The following is an 18,271-nucleotide window of genomic DNA, read 5'->3' on the forward strand; positions in this document are numbered from 1 at the left end:
ACGAACTCTCATTTAGTAATTTGTCCCAAAAAGTAAGGAAAAGTCCTCTCATAAAATATATTTCTATAGAAGAATTTTCAATTAATTCTTTAGCAAACAAAAATCCAGGGCAGCGAAGCAAAACGACCGACGGTATGCGCGGAGAACGGACTGTTGTTTTTCAAGGGAACCATGGAAACAGAATTATTGATAATGCGAAATTTATTTCCAAGTTAGTATTCGCTTTCCTTTAGTTCAATCGCATAAAAATATAAAAGAAAATGTTGTAAAAAGGTTGTAAATTATTTCAATTAAATCTATAGTAATAATAAAAATACAGCTAAATTGGAAAATGAATTTAAGCTAATGATTGAAAAAATTTCAGTTTTTAATTCGATAATTTGATTAAGCTCGAGGATGGATTGTTCGTAACTGCTTTGAACTTTGTCCCATATCTTGGTCACGACTGTTGAACTCGTCTGAAAGGTGAAAGTATCCTCAATTACAGCTTCAGTAGAAACAAACAAACGCACTTAAAAGCTTGGGGACACGAGAAGTTTTTTTCGCGTTGGTGCAATGCAACATGGTCCAACCCACCAACACAAGAAAAAAGTTTCTTGTTTCTTTCTTGTTTCATGGGACAAAAAGTGAGGGAAATACCCAAAAGACACGCTCAGGCAAATTAAGGCACTTCCAAACTTAACTTAATTTTTTATCACCGTTTCCACTTGTCATAGCATATCACTTACATCGAAAAAAGCCTATTGGAGTGTAGATCACTGGAATAGCTGTGCCATAATTAATTTTTTTCACCCAGAAATGAGTTACCTTTTCGAAGAGGTCTACCATCGCTTTGTCGTTCAGCGTTTTATCAATGTTGTTCTTTTTGATGTCAAGTAAACGTTCACCGAATTGTTTGAGAAGTGTAGACATCTTCTTTACGAAAGTGATCACCGCATCTCCTATCTTGTCCTCCTGAAACAATAAATAACGGAAGTAGCCAGGTTAGGTACTTACTTGTACTTGCAACCACGGGGACGTGCCGCTGGAGTTTGAAAAATGGACCCTGGTAGATATGAATATCTGGTAAATTTGGGAACCTGTCAGAAAGAAAATCTAAAAATTTCCCCATTTTCACTCAGAAAAGTCGCTAAAATGACTAAAAGTAGACGAAAAATTGAATTTTTTTTTGATTTCCACCCTGAAAGTTGAAACTTTGGCAATATCATCTTTGCGATGACTGTCGTTAGAATGATCACATCCTTTCTTTTAGTCCAAAGCTTTAAAAGATGAAAGCTACTACTACGATCAACTTAAACAGTATAGGGATTTTTGGAATCAAATCAAAAATTTCAAAAATAAGAAGGGGTCAACTAAGATTTTTCGATTCTGCAAGCGGGTCAACCAACCACACATGACACTATGGCCCTAAAAGATTCTCACAAGGCTCAAAAGTCAGGGTAGAAGTGACGTTTCAGGCCACATATATTTTCAAGTACTTTTTTGTACTTAATTATAGGGGGTCTAATAAGCAGGGGGTTGGTACTCTGGGAGAAAATATTTAAAATGGGGGCAATAGTAAGTGATTTAGGGGTGATTTTCCTAAAAAAACTAGGAAAATAAAGCGATTTTCCTAAAAAACCTAGGAAAATAAAGGTAGTACTTTTTCAGGAAAAATTTCATAAAATGGGGGGGGGGTCATTATAAAATGCTATTGGGGTGATTTTCCCGCAAAATTGCAACGTAACCCCCCCCCCTAGAAACCGAAAATCTTGAAGAGTACTAACCTTTTTATTTTGGTTTGCTTTATTTCGCTTTCTCGTCTTGACGCCAGATTCATGTTGTTGCAACGATTCTTTAATGCTTCCTGTCAATACTGCAACCACACTGCAGATCTGAAAAATATGCAATTCATTGGATCGTTAACGAATAATAGATGATGATTAAGGGCTACATACCAGGGCCGGCGAATCGGTTTTAAAAGTGAGGGGGCTAAATGATATAGTGACTAAGGAGGCGCCACCATGGTTGGGGCCGACGGGTCGGAAAATTTTTGAAATTATGGTACTCTACATTAGCTTAGAATCGGCCTAAATTTAATCTTTATGAAGTTATTGGAATGAAAAAATCAAAGAAGTTAGGTGTCTTTTTATACTGATAATCGCCAAAGAATATACTACTATATAATAACAAAATGAAACCTATAAGTAAATAAAGCGGAACTTTTACATGTTCAAAATTCGTAAGTAAAATTGGATTTAAAGTATGCTTTTAACAGGCAGTAAGCATACAGTAATCAAAGATTAAAATTGTCCAAAGTAATTAAAGCGATTCACTCGAGTCGACACAAACTCTCTACCAACTTCATCAAGTTTATCCGTTAGATTTTTATGGATGTGGAGCAAAGAAAGATTGTTGTTTTTGAGAAACGTCACCACGTTTCTTCTTTTTCTTTTTTTCTTTTTTTCTTTTTTTCTCCCACCCTCTCTTTCTCTCTCTCTTTTTTTTTTTTTGCAAAAAAGTGGGGGGGCTATAGCCCCCCTAGCCCCCCGGTTTCGCCGGCCCTGCATACACTACACAATATATTGTCGGGCAATATATTGATAGTATATTGCTGAATGCCGACAATATTCTGAAAAGATGTCCTCAATATATTGCCAGCTCGATTTGCAATTTTGTTAAGAAAAAGTTTTTATAATAGAGTACCTGTTGTTTACTCTGTACATTACGGTCCGAAATCTATATTGTCGAATATTGCTCACCAATATATTGTGTAGTCTAAGTAGCCCTTTACTTTTTCCATACAAATGAATTACGAAACAAGTTTGATATGGGAAAAGATAGAGTCTCATTTCAGACCAAAAATCAGAATGCAATTTTCGAACCGGGCTTAGAAGAAAATAAGACAAAAGAGCTTAGAAGACTGTACTGAAGATCATTTCGTTGGCTTCAAAGATATCATATTTTTTACACACTAATAGGTTATAACTGTTTATAGAAAATTGACGTGGAAAGTGTGTTCAGTTTTTAAGTCGACTGACTAGTTCACCATGTTATTTTCTTTTTTACATTAGATTCTCGAACGTTCGAATGTCAAACCATTCGAATCAGCTCTAAATAGACCTTTTACGTTATGAACATCACTTGCCTCGTTTTGAAATTATTGCCATGATGATTAGCTCCCAGTGGATTTTATTAAAATTACTTCCTATTCATAAAAAAATCATTTAATGTCTCAAGAGACATAATCACCATGGTGATTGTTTGAATACGAGGCGAGTGATGTTCGCGACGTAATTTATGAAAAGGTCTATCTGGACAAGCTAGTTTTTTATATGGGAGGCCCGATCCAGTTGAATAGGTAGAGATCAGTGGATAAGAACTTACCTCCATAAAAAAGACGATCTGAGGTAAGGATTTTCCGTTGAATACATTCTCATTTTCAATCACCAACTCTTTGGAAAGGTTTTCATGGATTTCTGTAAAGAGTAAAGAGTTTAATGAAAATTAGAAAAAATCTCTACTACATCTGAAAATGAAAATAGCTGGAAATCTTTAAAAAACGTAAGTCTATATAGTAGAAATCTAAGCTAGTTTGATTCAGTCACTAGGATAAATCTGATGGTAAGTTGTGGCTGAATAACTAGTTCAGTATTCCAAAAAAACGTAAAATCTGTGAAAATAAAAAATCTTTAAAGCGCCGAAATCACTATGTTGCCATAAGCCAGGTGTTCTTGTGAATACGGGCTTAGTTAACTAGGGTATGGTAGCACGATCTCATAGAACGACTCAACTTGCGCTCAAACAATCATTTTACCACCATTACCTCCAAAGAGGCTCAAATTCGCTCGACCAATACTTACACAAAGTAGAAGATAGTCATTGAAAAAGATCCCTATATTAATGTTAAACACTGAAAAGAAAATCAGAAGTTTTATTTGTTTACCATTCTATGCCATAGCATGCACCTCACCTTTGATTTGGCTTGAAACCGATTCGAAAGTCTTTGAAAAGAAGTCACTCTCACTATCGTCACTACCTGCAAAATAAATCCCGTTCATCAAATCTCACCGGAATTATTATCCGTTTCGAATAGGCCTATCCGTTTCAGATAGACCCTTACACAAGTCAATTATGCAGTCATGGTAAAATTAGATTTTAATCTACATTTCGGATAAATCATTTATACAAAAAAATTGCATGATAAGTTTGGTTAAATTCTCTTCGATTATTTTTCGGATAAACGCTTTGAAAAATAACAAAATCTGTCAAATAATTAACCCGGAATTATACGGCATTTCGTGAAATTAGGATTAATACCCCTCGTACCATTTTGAAACAGTTTGAAATAGCGTTTACTTTCGTTCGTACTGTTATATATCATTCCCAATTAATCTCAATTTCATACAATTACTATTACAAATTTAGGTTGAATTTAGATCATAACCTAAGAATACCGTCAAAAATTACTTTAAACAAGTGAAATCCCCAGTTTCATAAATCTAAACTTTATTCATTGAAAAGATTGATAATTAAATAAAATTTCGATTGGTAACCTGTCAAATTTTGTCTATTTTTGATTATAAGTTTTGCAAAAGTGTAAAAATTACACACATTCTGAAATTTCTCAGAGCCGTAAAAATTTACTAAACTTCAAAGAACTCGAAGAATTTCATTTAAGAGAGGGTAATTGTAAAACATCTGGTAATATAGGAAGAAAATATGTCAAACAGAAAAGAGAATGAACAATATGTAGAAAGGGAGTTTCTAAACATCGACCAGAAATGACGACCATGACAGAACCATAAGAGAACAGATAAACTCGATAATCCAAATTTATCTGTTCGCTGGTAGTGGTCGCCGGTCGTGATCGCCATTTCTGGTCGATGTTTAGAAACTCCCATGTAGAAACCTGTTTTGAGGGAAGCAGCGCGAACAACAAGTTGCATGAGGTTTTGCACGATGACTGGATGTTTTTGCTGACGGATGATGTGGTGTAAATCGGTTGACTTTGGTCGATGAATACACTCCTGTATGAAGAAATGCATGGTTTCCTTATTAGCAGATTCATGTAACAAAGTCACGAATAAACGTCGAGTAAAGCTCTGATTGGCTGAAAAATACATAGATCAACTCGTTTTGATAAAAATATATTTATGTAAGCATTTTTAAGGCAATCAGAACTTTACTCGACTTTTTTTCGTGACTTTTTTCACACTTTTTGCTAATAAAAAAATTGTTTATTGAGCAAGTTCAAAAATACGCAAGCAATTTATTGACAATTCTCTATAGACCAATAATTGATAAGTGTAATCACTGGCGGATTTAAGACAATAGAGCATTTACGTCGGAAACATGCGAAGGAGTGCAACGCTCGTTAAAAGCAACGAAATACAATTACAAATCTCTTCATCTGATAAGTTCGACATGGTCTAAAACCGCCTATGGTATTGAAAGGCTACTTCATAGTTCTTTCAGTGATGAAATAAAAATATAAGGCCTTCTAAAAAGTTTTCCGCGTAGACCTTTTCATAAATTACGTCATGAACATCACTTGCCTCGCCTTGAAATAATTGCCACGGTGATTAACTCCCAGCAGATTTTATCAAAACCACTTAAAAATCATTTAATGTCTCAAGCGACATAATCACTATGGTAATTGTTTGAAAGTGAGGCAAGTGATAATTGTGACGTAATTTATGAAAAGGTCTATTTTGCATGAAACATCTTTTATCAAATCAAATCAAAAGATTTCAATACCCATTTGGTAGGGAAGGACTTGTCGTTGAGAGTTTCGATGAAATCACCGTATTCTTTGAGTTGTGTGTTGATTGCGGAGAGTGTTTCTTCTTGTTCATCTTTCCGTTGGTTCAAACACACACGCAATAATTGCAACATCAGATATCGGTACCGTATCAACACCAACTATCAATAAGAGAAAATTGATTCTCTTTCAGAAAAGTTACTCTTAGGTGCCAAATAAACGCCCCTCCCCCCGCTTGTTGATTTTTCGAAAAATTTCCAGCTCCGCCCCCGACCCGTTTATTAATTTTTACAAGAATATTTTCAGTTGGCAAAAAGAAGTCCCTTTATTTTGCTCCAAAAAGCCTGATTTTAGTTGATTTTATATTTACCTTATTTTTTGGGTTTTCAGAGGTACAATTTCCAACCCCCCGTTTATTCGAAACCCCCTTTTATTTGCCACCTAAGGGTATAAGAGTTCAGTTCAAGGTCAATGAACTCAATCATTTTTGTATTGAGTGACGTGTAATAATTATCAAAATATTATTAAAATAAATTTTGGAATAAAGTCCAACTTGGACTAAAAGATTTATTCCAAAAATTATTGACGATAAAAAAGTCGAGATCCGTTAGATTTCTACTTAAACATTGAATAAATTATCATGGTTTGATTTTTTTGGGAAATATATGTTCGAAGAAAGATCACCTTCAAGATGTGATAAAGCAAGATTTTTCTGCTGATCATTTGTATAGAAATTTTAGAGGTTAGCCGGTGAGACATAAACGAAACTTTATGTAAATCATTTCGAGCTAAGGGGATTGCCAAAAATCTTTCTGCGGAAATGGGTTTTGAACACCGCCCACTTTATGACCTTACAATTTTGCCTGTAGCGACAGTTTCTTTACCATTAAAACTTTTGTCAAATGCAAGGAAATCTCAAGCAAATCTCAGAATCCTTTCAACCATCTAACTAAACGTTTTTTATATAAGAACATCCAAAGTTTTTTAAGCCTTCGGATGTTCTTAACTTTTTGAGTTTTAAGCCTGAAAATGTTCTTAATTAATATGTTCTTATTTCGACCATTTTATGAATATTTTTCACTTTTTTCCTAAGAAATAGGGTGTTGAGTTCACAAAGCCTTAAGAATGTTCTTAACTTGTTCTTAACATTTTGGCCAGCGAAGCCTTATGTTCTTATATAGTTTATTCTTATAAAAAAACGTGCAACCTAATCGATTGTAAATTCGTCCCAGACTAAAATATGTTACTGATTTTATAGTTTAGCACTCTACCATTTGAACTGATGATAGTCAGGCAGCTGAGTCATATAGAAAAGTGTAGCATGGGCAAAGTTTGCAAACAAACACCTATCAGCTACTTTGAATGAATATGACCTTTTTGATCACGTTTTTAACAAGAGCGCCCGGGAATAGTATCGTTTTGGATGACGAACATTTTCATGAAAAATAAATATGGACATATTATATCAAGTGCGCCACAAGTAATCGACGTAAGATTTTTCATGACGAAAAATAGTTATTTCAAGTATTTGACGAAAGATTTGTATACTTGAAATATATTTGGCAAATATTTATGCTGGAAGAATATTTTGACAAAATCTTCTATACTAAATGAGTTTATGAAAAATGTCTGTAACGCTAGCCCAGTAACATATGTTAAGGTTTCTAAAATTTGAACGCCGCGGCTGGAAAACCTATCCACCTTTGATACAATAAGTCTCGCGCTAAGTTTGACAAGCGTAGAAAACTCGGATTAGAGAAGACGAATCCAGGAAATTGAGAGAGGGACTTTCACACCATTGATTTTTGGTGCTACTGGCGGAACTTCCCGTGAATGTTCGATATTTTTAAATAGACTTTCTGAGAAAATCTCAGAGAAGCAAAATTCCATGAAGAGTGTCGTGATCGCCGGGATTCGACGCAAGATTTCCTTCATCTTGATCCGATCAGTTGTTGCTTGTCTGAGAGGTGAACGTGCGAGTCGCACATTTACCCCAGACCAAGTAGCACTGAAAGATCAAAAGCTGAACGAAGTCTTGTCGTCTTTCCGTGAGTGAGGTTGTGATATTTTCATTTTTATTTATTTATTTAAAGACAATTAACTTGTGTAACACAAAAGACCCGTGTCGGGACTGGCTCCGGTAATAGTATATACCAGTTTAAGAAGAATTTGAGTTTACAGTTTTAATATTATAACATAGTATGTCTAAAAAAAAAAATTAGAGAAGACTCTACACTGCTATTTGTAAACGAAAAAAGTTCTGACGTCAATTTCATGAAAAAGTACTGCGACGTCACAAAGTTTCAAATAAAAAGGTGTGGCATTTTTGTTGCACGATTTCGAATTATTCTATATCAACACACGCAACAAAATCCAACATTGTTGTTTGATGATTAAACTTCGTCTAACATTATTTAAAAAGGTTTCAATGTGCGTTGCATTGCATATGCGCCGGTCTTAAGCTGTCCTCATGTGAAGCCAACAAACGGGAAAACCTTCAGTGCTCAACCGCAAAGCGCGAGCCTCTCCTTCACAACTAAGGCTTTTTCTTTCCTAGAAGCAACCCTCTCACCACCTCAGACACCTTTGGGCGTCTGCAACGACGGGTACCCTCCATAATTTTGACAGAGTCACTATGGCATTTCATTGAACACAAACTTCCGTTATCTTAAAAAGACATATCATCGAGGCTTACAGACACAAAATTTTGACTAATGTAGAAAGTTTACAAGTATAATTTTTATTATTGTATTCGGCATTTTAAGCCAAAACGATGTCAGGCATTAACCCACATTATAGTATTTTAAAGGCTTTTGATGTGCAAGCAAAACCGTTAACCGGCGTTTGCGACGACGGGAACCGTCTAGTATGTTCTATATAAAAATTTGATTAAAATTTATTTGACGAACGTTTTTCAATTTATTTGACGAAAGTTTTTTATTCTTGAAATTTATTTGACGAAAGTTTCTCTATGCTTGAAATTTATTTGACGAAATTTTTCTATGCTTGAAATTTATTTGATGAAATCTTTCTATGCTTGAAATTTATTTGACTAAAGTTTTTTATTCTTGGAATTTATTTGACGAAAGTTTTTATTCTTGGAATTTATTTGACAAAAGTTTTTCTATGCTTGAAATTTATTTGACGAAATTAATTTGACGAAAGTTTCTCTAAGCTTGAAATTTATTTGACGAAAGTTTTTCATCTATGCTTGAAATTTATTTGACGAATGTTTTTTATTCTTGGAATTTATTTGACGAAAGTTTCTCTAAGCTTGAAATTTATTTGACAAACGTTTTTCTATGCTTGAAATTTATTTGACGAAAGTTTTTTATTCTTGGAATTTATTTGACGAAAGTTTCTCTAAGCTTGAAATTTATTTGACAAACGTTTTTCTATGCTTGAAATTTATTTGACGAAAGTTTTTTATTCTTGGAATTTATTTGACGAAAGTTTCTCTAAGCTTGAAATTTATTTGACAAACGTTTTTCTATGCTTGAAATTTATTTGACGAAAGTTTTTTATTCTTGGAATTTATTTGTTTGGAATTTATCATTTGACGAAAGTTTCTCTATGCTTGAAATTTATTTGACGAAAGTTTTTCTATGCATGAAAATTATTCGCAGAAAGATTTTAAGCTTGAATTTGACGAAAAATTTTCATGCTTGAAGAATATTTGACAAAAGATTTTTTATACCGGAAACATTTGACTAAAGATTATATATTTAATCAAGGACACTTGTCCTTGATTTAATTGAGGTAGGATTTTTAAGAAGAGAAATATTTGATTAAAGATTTTCTATGACGTTTTTTTGACGAAAGATAATATAAGATTCTGACGTGTGTGAAAATACAAAGCCCTTTTCATTGGAACATTGATGGAATAACAAACCTGTTGGTCAAAACTTTCTTGATGTTCACTCGAGTAATCCCTGCCAACGAAATTCGAGAACAAATCTATCATTAGAAAAACCAATAATAGGCGGGATCGTTGAAAAGACAAAAAATATTGTTAAGTCAAAAGCAATTTATTGAGTTTACTGAGTTATCTAAAATTTTCTCCTCCGCCTCTACTATTGTAATTCTCAGCAATATTAGAATAAGACAAGATAAAATGTAACCTCTAAATAATAAAAATAATCGAACGTGCGCAACGCACTGGGCTCAACTTCAGTGGCTTCAAATTATTCATAGGCCCAATTGTAGACCCCCAGATATTCACCCAAGGAACAAGTGTGCCAAATTTCAGCCAAATCCAACCATTTTTGAAGTCTCCAGGCTGCCCTAAAGTTTTTGTGACAGACAGACAGACACACAGACATTGTCAGATTGTAGCTCAACTGAAGTTGAGAAAAAGAAGAAGAAAAACTGACCTCATTGGGTCGAATCGATTGACAAAATCCATGTCTCTGTTATTCCATAGTGTCTTCACACTTCCTTCTAAAAAATCAATCAATCAATCAATCAATCAATCATTTCTAAGGAAAATTAATTCCCTATTATTTTTAAATTAGAGTTCAATTTCAAATTATAATGGAGATCATGTTAATTATCTCCTCAACCATAAAAACAGAGATACGGCATTTATAAAAGAGAGGGGCCGTATAGTGAGATACAAGTATCACTTACCAACTACGGGTCTCATTCACAAATCCTATCAGTTCCACAGTTTAAGGTATTTCATATAAATTCCCACTTACAAAGGTTCAACATCAAAAAAGATTGTAAATTAAAATTGATGAGTAAGCAGACGATATCACTCTTACTTAAAAACAAAACCTTTAAAAGATTCTTGATCAAACGACAATTTGGGGTTGAGAAGTAAAGTAAAGCATTTTACCAGTGACTTCATGCTGTTGTAGTTGTTCAGCAAAAGCAGTGTTGAATTTCTTTCGTGTGTCCAGCATGCTAGAACGAAAGTGTGCTCATTATTATAGAAATTTTCGCTACAGTATCTATGATTCCAAATCCTTCAAAAGTATTACATTACTAACTAATTGGACAGTTTATTGAAAAAGCATTCAGCAAGGATGTCAAAATCCATCTCAAGAATCTAACGAATGGTATGTTATGGCGAGTGAAGGATATAGTACACCCCTGTGTCACAGACCCGCTGGGACCCCAGCCCCACTGGCAGATTTGGCCGTAATTTCGTCCCCCGTGGGAAACCCACAATTTAAGCCCTACAGGGAAATTGACTTTGTTTTTATCCCCATTTGAAACTAATTCAATGGGAAAAAAATACATTTAAAAAAAAAACATCCCGCTTGATTTTTTGGACTTGGAACAATAGAATTGGTATTCCTATTAGGATTTCGATAATAATTTTCATCCCCACTGTGAGAAGAATTTCAATCGGGGCTGTGAGACGGGGGTGATATAGTACTTGTTGCATTCTTTGGCAATATTGATAAACATCTGCTCCATGACAATGTGATAACGGTGCGCTGATCTCTTCAAACGGTCTTTCAATTCAGTCATCTCTTCTACTTGACGAAACGAACCATACTTGTACCCTGATGCTAGTTGCTCTGGTATCTGTCCAATAAAAAACACACCTGATTAGAACTTATTGGAACTAATTTTCGCGGGAATTAATTTTAGCGATTTACACGGTTTTTTGGCAAAACTGCGAAAATTTGAACCCGCAAAATACAATTTTTTTTCAAATTTTATCGAAAAGTTAGAAAAATCCCTAGGAAAATTAAAGAAATTTGTCCAAGAAAGGGCAAAACCGCAAAAATTAAAACCCACGAAATGCAATTTTTTTTTCGACCGCGAATATAAGTTCCAGCAAAAATTAGTTTCAATAAGGTAATTTAACTGTTCGAAAGGTGGGTTCCTCATTTTAAACGTGAACAGAGCACATATTATGCTAGTCTAGCAAGCTAGACGACTAATTCAGACATATTAGAAATAAAGCAAAAAAGTAAATTTCAGTCGTCTAGAAACCTTTGTGCACTAACTCCAAACAAAAAAAAAGTGTCAATATCGCAATTAAAATTTTTTCCCGCTCAAAAAAAGTTCTTGAAAATAAAATGTGTGTGGATTTGTGTGTTAAAAATGTTTCATTTGAGTTGATTTTATTTTGAGAGTTTGTTGTTGCTTGATAAATTGTTTTTTCGCTACGCAAGTTTCTGCGTAGCTAGGCCCGGTATCTATAAGGCTGGAACACCGGATTCTTCCAGTCGTTTATACAAACTAAATCCCGTATCATTATTTGTGTTTATTATTAGTATTACATGCATTATAAACGACTCCAGTCTAATATTATGCTTTCCAATTCAACTATGACAGATTTCTTTAAAAGGTATGAGATTGCATAAGGTAAGAAATCTCTTGATCAAGAACCAGTAAAATTTTTATGAGGCTCCGTTGTTCTTATTTTTTTTTGCACTTTGAGCCTCAAATTGTTCTTATCCTGTTCTTATTTATAAGATGAAATTTAAGTATTTAGGCGTTATACCCAGTTTTTACAAATTTAAACCCTAAATTGCTTGAATTTGAGTAATTTCAGGCTCAGCATTATTCTTAAATTGTTTTGGCAATTTTGAGCCTCTTTGTTCTTAAATATAAAAAAAGCGTAATAAGTCTTACATCTCTTTCACTGGCTTTGTAGAACGAGAAGGTGTGGTCATAAATACGCTGAGTCAGCTGAAATTGTCCCGTGTTGTAAGTGGCGTTGCTGAACAAATACCTGTACATATGAAGAAAAAAAATAAATATGAGGTAACAAAGAGCATCAAAATTAATCGGTTACATGTTTGTGTTATAATAACATCCAAAATTTTTGAGGCCTTCGGATGTTCTTAACTTTTTGAGTTTTAAGCCTGAAAATGTTCTTAACTTGTTCTTATTTACTACTTATACTTAATACTTGTTCTTAACATTTTAGCCACCGAAGCCTTGTGTTCTTATATAGTTTGTTCTTATAAAAAAAGAACGTGTAGAGTTAAGGATTGAAAAGAGAATGAAGGTAGATTTCTTCATACCCGAGAGAATCGTAGACAATGTATTTCACTTCAAGGTCTTCCAACAGCTTCTCACAAGCCGAACTTGCTCCTGAAAGACACGAACAACGGAAAGCGGATCAAATATGTTAACCCTATTAACCCCAAGCTTTTTTGATTTTTAGCCCCAGGGGAGGGGGGGGTAAAATCTACCACCCTCGATTGTTTTTTATCCAGAAGAGTTATGACCTTGAAAATTGGTACAGATATTCTCCATCATGACACAAACTGCCATGAAGAAAATCAATTTCCACCTGTCGGTAAAAAGCCCGATGATATTCGAACCAATAAAGATATTCAAATTTAGTTTGAAGATTCTGAGAGATAAAAGGTTGCCCTTTAACATAGTTGCTGGTTTAGCATTTTCCAGTAACAGTTTTTGGTGAAATCAATGCTGAAGATGAGTAAAATTTTTAAAATTTGATGACATCATAAATGATAAATGATAAATCATTTTCAAAAAAATGTTTTCCATTTTTTAATTTGACATTGTCAATGTCTATCACGTCTCAAAATTTGAAAATGATTGGATAAATAGTTTAGAAGTTAAAAGCACTTTAAAATTTTGAGTTTTAAGCAGTTTTAGCAGGGTTTTGTCATGTTTCACAATAAAGTTATAAAACCTGATCTAGACAACCTATGACCCTAAAAATTTTGCACAAGTAGATTCTACCCCCTGGGGCTAATATGGTTAAGGCAATCGTCACAACAAATGAAGCACAGTTCAACCGTCATTGAAGTTCAAAAATAGAGAAGGGGTTTAACAAAGCAGAACCATAGTTCGGAAGGGAGTCACTAGTTAACCCCCCTAGTCTATAGCAAACCCCCTACTCTAGATTCTACCCTCATTTTTGATGGAACCCCCCCCCTCAAAATCGGGATGACATCGGGAGGTTTCTCCAACTTTCAAGACAATATGCACCACTCATACGAACTAAAATGATTTACTCTTGAAGAGGTGCTTTTAAGACTAACCGCAGTATCTCTTCTGAAAAATGGTTAAAGTAGAGAAAATTGAAAATTTCTTTTTAGGATTTTAACGCACTCCAAGACTGCAAAGCTAGAAATTTAGAAAAATGGGTTCAAAGACCTTTTCTAACCCCTTTCTAGATGAACCTCCCGCTTTTTGAAAAGGTCCACGTTCCTACAAAAAATTCTCTTACCCCCCCCCTTCTGCGATTTTCAGAATATCTCTACCCCCCACCCTTATAACAGGGGAGGTGCGAACTATGAGAACATGCTTCAAAAAGAATGAGGAACTTTTTTCAAAGCAAAAAGTGCCGTAAAATATCTCTCAACTTCATCGCAAAAGGTTTTAAAAAACTATTGTTTTTTATGCATAAATATTTCAAAAGTTAATTTGAATTATGGCTCTATGAGAGCGTTTTAACTTTTATGAAGTATATTTTCGTAATCATTTCGCCAAAACTAAAATTACTAGAAAGACTTAAAAAAATAACTGGAGGATCCTTGATATTAAAAACACAAACATTTCAAAACTTAATGAGATATTTAATTGTACAATTATAACTTCATACCTAATTGTGCATACAAGAAGATGAGGAACAGTTTGAATGCAGGAAAAGTTTTACTTTTCTCCGCAGCCTCTTCAAGCATCAAAATGATGTGCCATAGTTTGCTGTCATCCCCTAATACGAAAATGAAAAAACCTAAAGGTCGGCGCAAATGAATCCAACATTTGATCCAACATTATTGTTGGATCAAATGTTGGGTTCGTTTGCGCAAGTCATAAAATTGCAACTTTTTAAGAAAATTGTTGGAAATCATGTTGAATGAAGTTTGATCGCCGTCAAACTTTTCACCCAACATTTTTTAATGAGATTGACGTCACTTTTATGTTGGTTTCAATGTTGGATGCATTTGCGTCATCATGTTGGATGAAAATGTTTGACGTTTTTGCGCAAATGACTTTTCATGCAACTTTTCGAATTTTTCCACGTGACTTTTCGTCCAACATTTCGTCCAACAATGAATTGGAAATGTTGGATTGAATGTTGGATTCATTTGCGCCGGCCTTAAGTTAAGTTAAGTTTTTAATTCCACCAAAATACCAAGAAAGCCTGGTTAGAGAAACTGTATTGACCATTGCAATGTCTTCCAAGAACCCAACAGCTCATTGGTTGAAAGTGACGTATTGACTGATTTTACGTCACTTACAACAAGTCAGCTATTGGTTCCGTGATGTAATGTCAGAAGACATTGCAATGGTGCATTTCTTGAATTGATAAATAATTTATACAAAAGAATTAATCAAATTTTTATGAAAAATGTCATCACAATGAAAAGAATAAAACAGATACAAACCTATTTCGTTGTTAAGCTCTACCAGTATGTGAAAGGAAAGTTGGATTAAAGTGTCTCCGTATTGGGGTTCGGTTGGCTTCAAATCTTTCCCTGGTTAAAACGAAGAAAATGCAAATAAAAAAAGCGAGATCGAAGTAACCATGACTTGACATTTTCTCAAGTTTTTTTCATTGTTAAGAACAAGTTAAGAACATATTAAAAGACTCGGCGGACCCTAAAGTAAAACAACTATTCTTAGAAAAATGCTCACAAAATGGTGAACATAAGAATATGTTAAGAACATCCGAAGGCTTTAAAAATGTTGGATGTTTTTATAAAAAAAACGTGTACTTTCATTTTAACAGACGTTGTAAGTTCTTCCGGGAATGGAGATGGAGTATTTTGATACAGAAATCTCGAAACCTGAGAAACTTCAGACTAGTTCAAAAAATCGAAATTGTTTGTGTGGGGGTACCAAAATGATTGGGGGTACCTAAATATTTTGGGGGTACCTGAACCCTAGGCCGCACGCATTCCATCTGATAATATGATTTGATAGAGGGGATGCGTATCGTCTAAAATATTTCTGTCCCAACTGTCCCAACCCCCGTCTTTTCTTTTTTCTTTTTTGATAATGCGTCATAGCAATACAATGACTTCTTTTTTTCTTTGTTCAATGAATGAAAATTGATAATTATGAAAACAACAGCACAATGACTTCATTTTTTTCTTTCTTTGATATAACAATAGCGTTCAGTTTGAGGTCGTTTTTGTTATTTTCTGCCCACGCAGTTTGATTATTAGCCTGAGAGTGTCATGTGCCGCAAATGGCACTAGAGGGCTAATAATCAAACTGCAAGGGCAGAATTAATGACAACAACGAACGAAAGCTTAACGCTATTACTATTATTATCCATATCGGACATTCAAACAACGTTTTTTTTAAGCGTCAACCAAGTCTTTTCGCTTCAATGCAATGACTTTAACAAGTTTTGAGTACCCTTGTGAGCGGGCCGCAAATGACCAAAAAGTGTTTTTTTCTGACGTTAGTTTAGTCTTTTCGCTTCAATGCAACGACTTCAATAAAGTTCCGAACGGGCCGCAAATGACGTTATCGCCCTATAACCAGGGCGGTTAATGATATTTCAGCCCTCTGAAGCGCGACGCCTTAGTTTTCTCAGCGCGGGTATGACTATTTGAGTCATAGAACCTTTCAATACCGACCGCCGTTCGAATCTTTAATGGCTTACTTAATGACCGCTATATGGATAATAATTGGATGTGACGAAATTATGTAAATTTTGGTTACCACAAATTTGAGGTAACTCTCGGACGAGAATTTCATACACGATACGCATCCCCTATAGCAAAATAAATTCTGGGGATGCGCGCAGCCTACCTGAACCCTAGAGAGGAACCTATGATCAAAATTGTTTATCAACGTGAGAATCCAAGAGAGAAAATCTCAGGGATCCATAATCTAGCATGAAAGACGACTAATTCAAACATTAATGGAAGGAACAAATTATAGTCTATATAAATTCTACATAAATTTTTATGAAGATATTCATAGCATTTGTGTACAACTATCTTTTATCAGGAGATTGGGAGGGAGAGCTAGTTGTGTATGCGTGGTCGTGAGTTATTACTTAAAATAACTCACGGAAGGACATGCCGTCGTTTAGAAATCGACTCCCCCCCCAGGGTTAATAACTTGTGTTGTTATTCCTCCACATATAAGGCGCTATGAGATATTTTATTAAAATTTGGATTGGCACGTATGTAGAGTAAGATTGGTCAGAAAGAGGAAAAGAAAAACAATTTTTCGCTTCAGCACAATATAAATAGGCATACACTGGGGTCCTGATATGAAATATGTGTCTGATTTGAAACTGGAACACTTATGTAAAAATAATCAAAGTTTTATTTTAAAGCTCATTATGGTAGTGGCCAATTAAGTCTGAAAATCGACTTTCTCAAAACATGGTCATCATATTGCATACCAAAATGTCACAAATTTGATGGAGATAAGAAAAACATTAGTAACATACATCAAAAATGCAGTGAATAAAAGTTTTGACCGTTCAAAGCCGTTTTTTGACAAATAAACAGGCGCAATTGCATTATGGGTATGAAATCCTGAAAAATACAAATATTGTTTTGGGAATGGATTTCTAGCAAGTATTTGATTAATTGAATCACGGTTCAGCACCTGAATTGCAATTTTACAGTTTCAGTAAGTTGTGAGCAAGGGGTCAATGTTTGTAGGTTTTAAGGTGTATTAGTGTAGGTTTTAAGGTGTAATTTGATTTTAACGTACAGTTTTGAAAATATTTAGGTACCAATGATCTAATTGTAGCATTAGTAACTTTGCAGTGAATCACTGTTCAAAATTTGAGACCAAAAGGACTATTTCATAAAAAGTTTCAAGAAAACCATTTTGTAGGTTTTAAGGGGTAAATCGCTAAAATTGCATTTTTTCACCAAGCAAGAAAAATTTTCTTAGCAGCTTTCACAAAATACCATACCCAGGGAAGAAATTCATAGGTAGCCTAGACTCACCAGAAAAAGTTTCAGCCCATTTGTTTTCTCTATCAGGATATAGGGGGTATTTTTTTTGTTCTAGGTTTTAAGCGGTATCCACTGGTAGTGAGAAATTGCATCAACAATTCTTCTCATTTATTCCATAAGAGTAAGGTGCTATTATAGGTAAAAGATGACTGAAGCAGATTTTTTCAAAAAGTTTTCTCGACTCAATGATTCTTTAGCTACAAAAAAAACAATTATTCATAAGCATAGGTCAATGTTCTTAATCCAAATTACCGTCTTTTTGAAAAAGACGTTAAAGTTTTTTTTGTTTACAATTTTGTACAAAATCTGAATTTTGGAATGAAATTTGGGCGGTCGATAAACAAAAGTTTCATCTTTATTTGTGAGCTCATTGCTAATTAATAAGTTACTAGCTTACCTGATACACGTTTTTTATAAGAACAAACAATATAAGAACATAAGGCTTCAATGGCAAAAATGTTATGAACAAGTTAAGAACATTTTAAGGCTTTGCGGACTCTAAAACAGCCTGAAACAGACGGTTTCTTAGGAAAATAAACAAAAATACATAAAAAATGGGGAAAATAAGAACTTGTTAAGAACATTTTTAGGCTTGAAACTCAAAAAGTTAAGAACACGACCTGAAAAACGTGTAATGGGTTCC

At 34.3% G+C, this 18,271-nt stretch overlaps 1 protein-coding gene across 2 annotated transcripts in view; it reads right to left on the bottom strand.

Annotated features, from left to right (window-relative positions):
• Positions 1-263: 263 nt before the first annotated feature.
• Positions 264-18,271, bottom strand: part of LOC136805631 (N-alpha-acetyltransferase 25, NatB auxiliary subunit-like) — a 53,840-nt gene continuing 35,832 nt past the window's right edge. Inside the window, exons 14-28 of one of the 2 annotated variants that reach the window (XM_067062207.1) lie at positions 15,079-15,168; positions 14,292-14,402; positions 12,736-12,805; positions 12,341-12,440; positions 11,130-11,281; positions 10,584-10,651; positions 10,117-10,183; positions 9,636-9,675; positions 5,740-5,904; positions 4,892-5,009; positions 3,953-4,018; positions 3,367-3,458; positions 1,767-1,874; positions 808-954; positions 264-458 (exon numbers count right to left, since the gene is read on the bottom strand). In XM_067062207.1, coding sequence (XP_066918308.1) covers positions 297-458; positions 808-954; positions 1,767-1,874; positions 3,367-3,458; positions 3,953-4,018; positions 4,892-5,009; positions 5,740-5,904; positions 9,636-9,675; positions 10,117-10,183; positions 10,584-10,651; positions 11,130-11,281; positions 12,341-12,440; positions 12,736-12,805; positions 14,292-14,402; positions 15,079-15,168 — 1,556 coding nt within the window. In that variant the 3' untranslated portion in view covers positions 264-296. Of the gene's footprint in view, positions 459-807; positions 955-1,766; positions 1,875-3,366; positions 3,459-3,952; positions 4,019-4,891; positions 5,010-5,739; positions 5,905-9,635; positions 9,679-10,116; positions 10,184-10,583; positions 10,652-11,129; positions 11,282-12,340; positions 12,441-12,735; positions 12,806-14,291; positions 14,403-15,078; positions 15,169-18,271 lie in introns of both variants that reach the window. The other variant, XM_067062206.1, reaches the window with a different exon arrangement.

The sequence above is a fragment of the Clytia hemisphaerica genome, unplaced genomic scaffold (assembly GCF_902728285.1).
Source record: "Clytia hemisphaerica strain Z4C2 unplaced genomic scaffold, Clytia hemisphaerica genome assembly, whole genome shotgun sequence".
NCBI lineage: Eukaryota > Metazoa > Cnidaria > Hydrozoa > Leptothecata > Clytiidae > Clytia > Clytia hemisphaerica.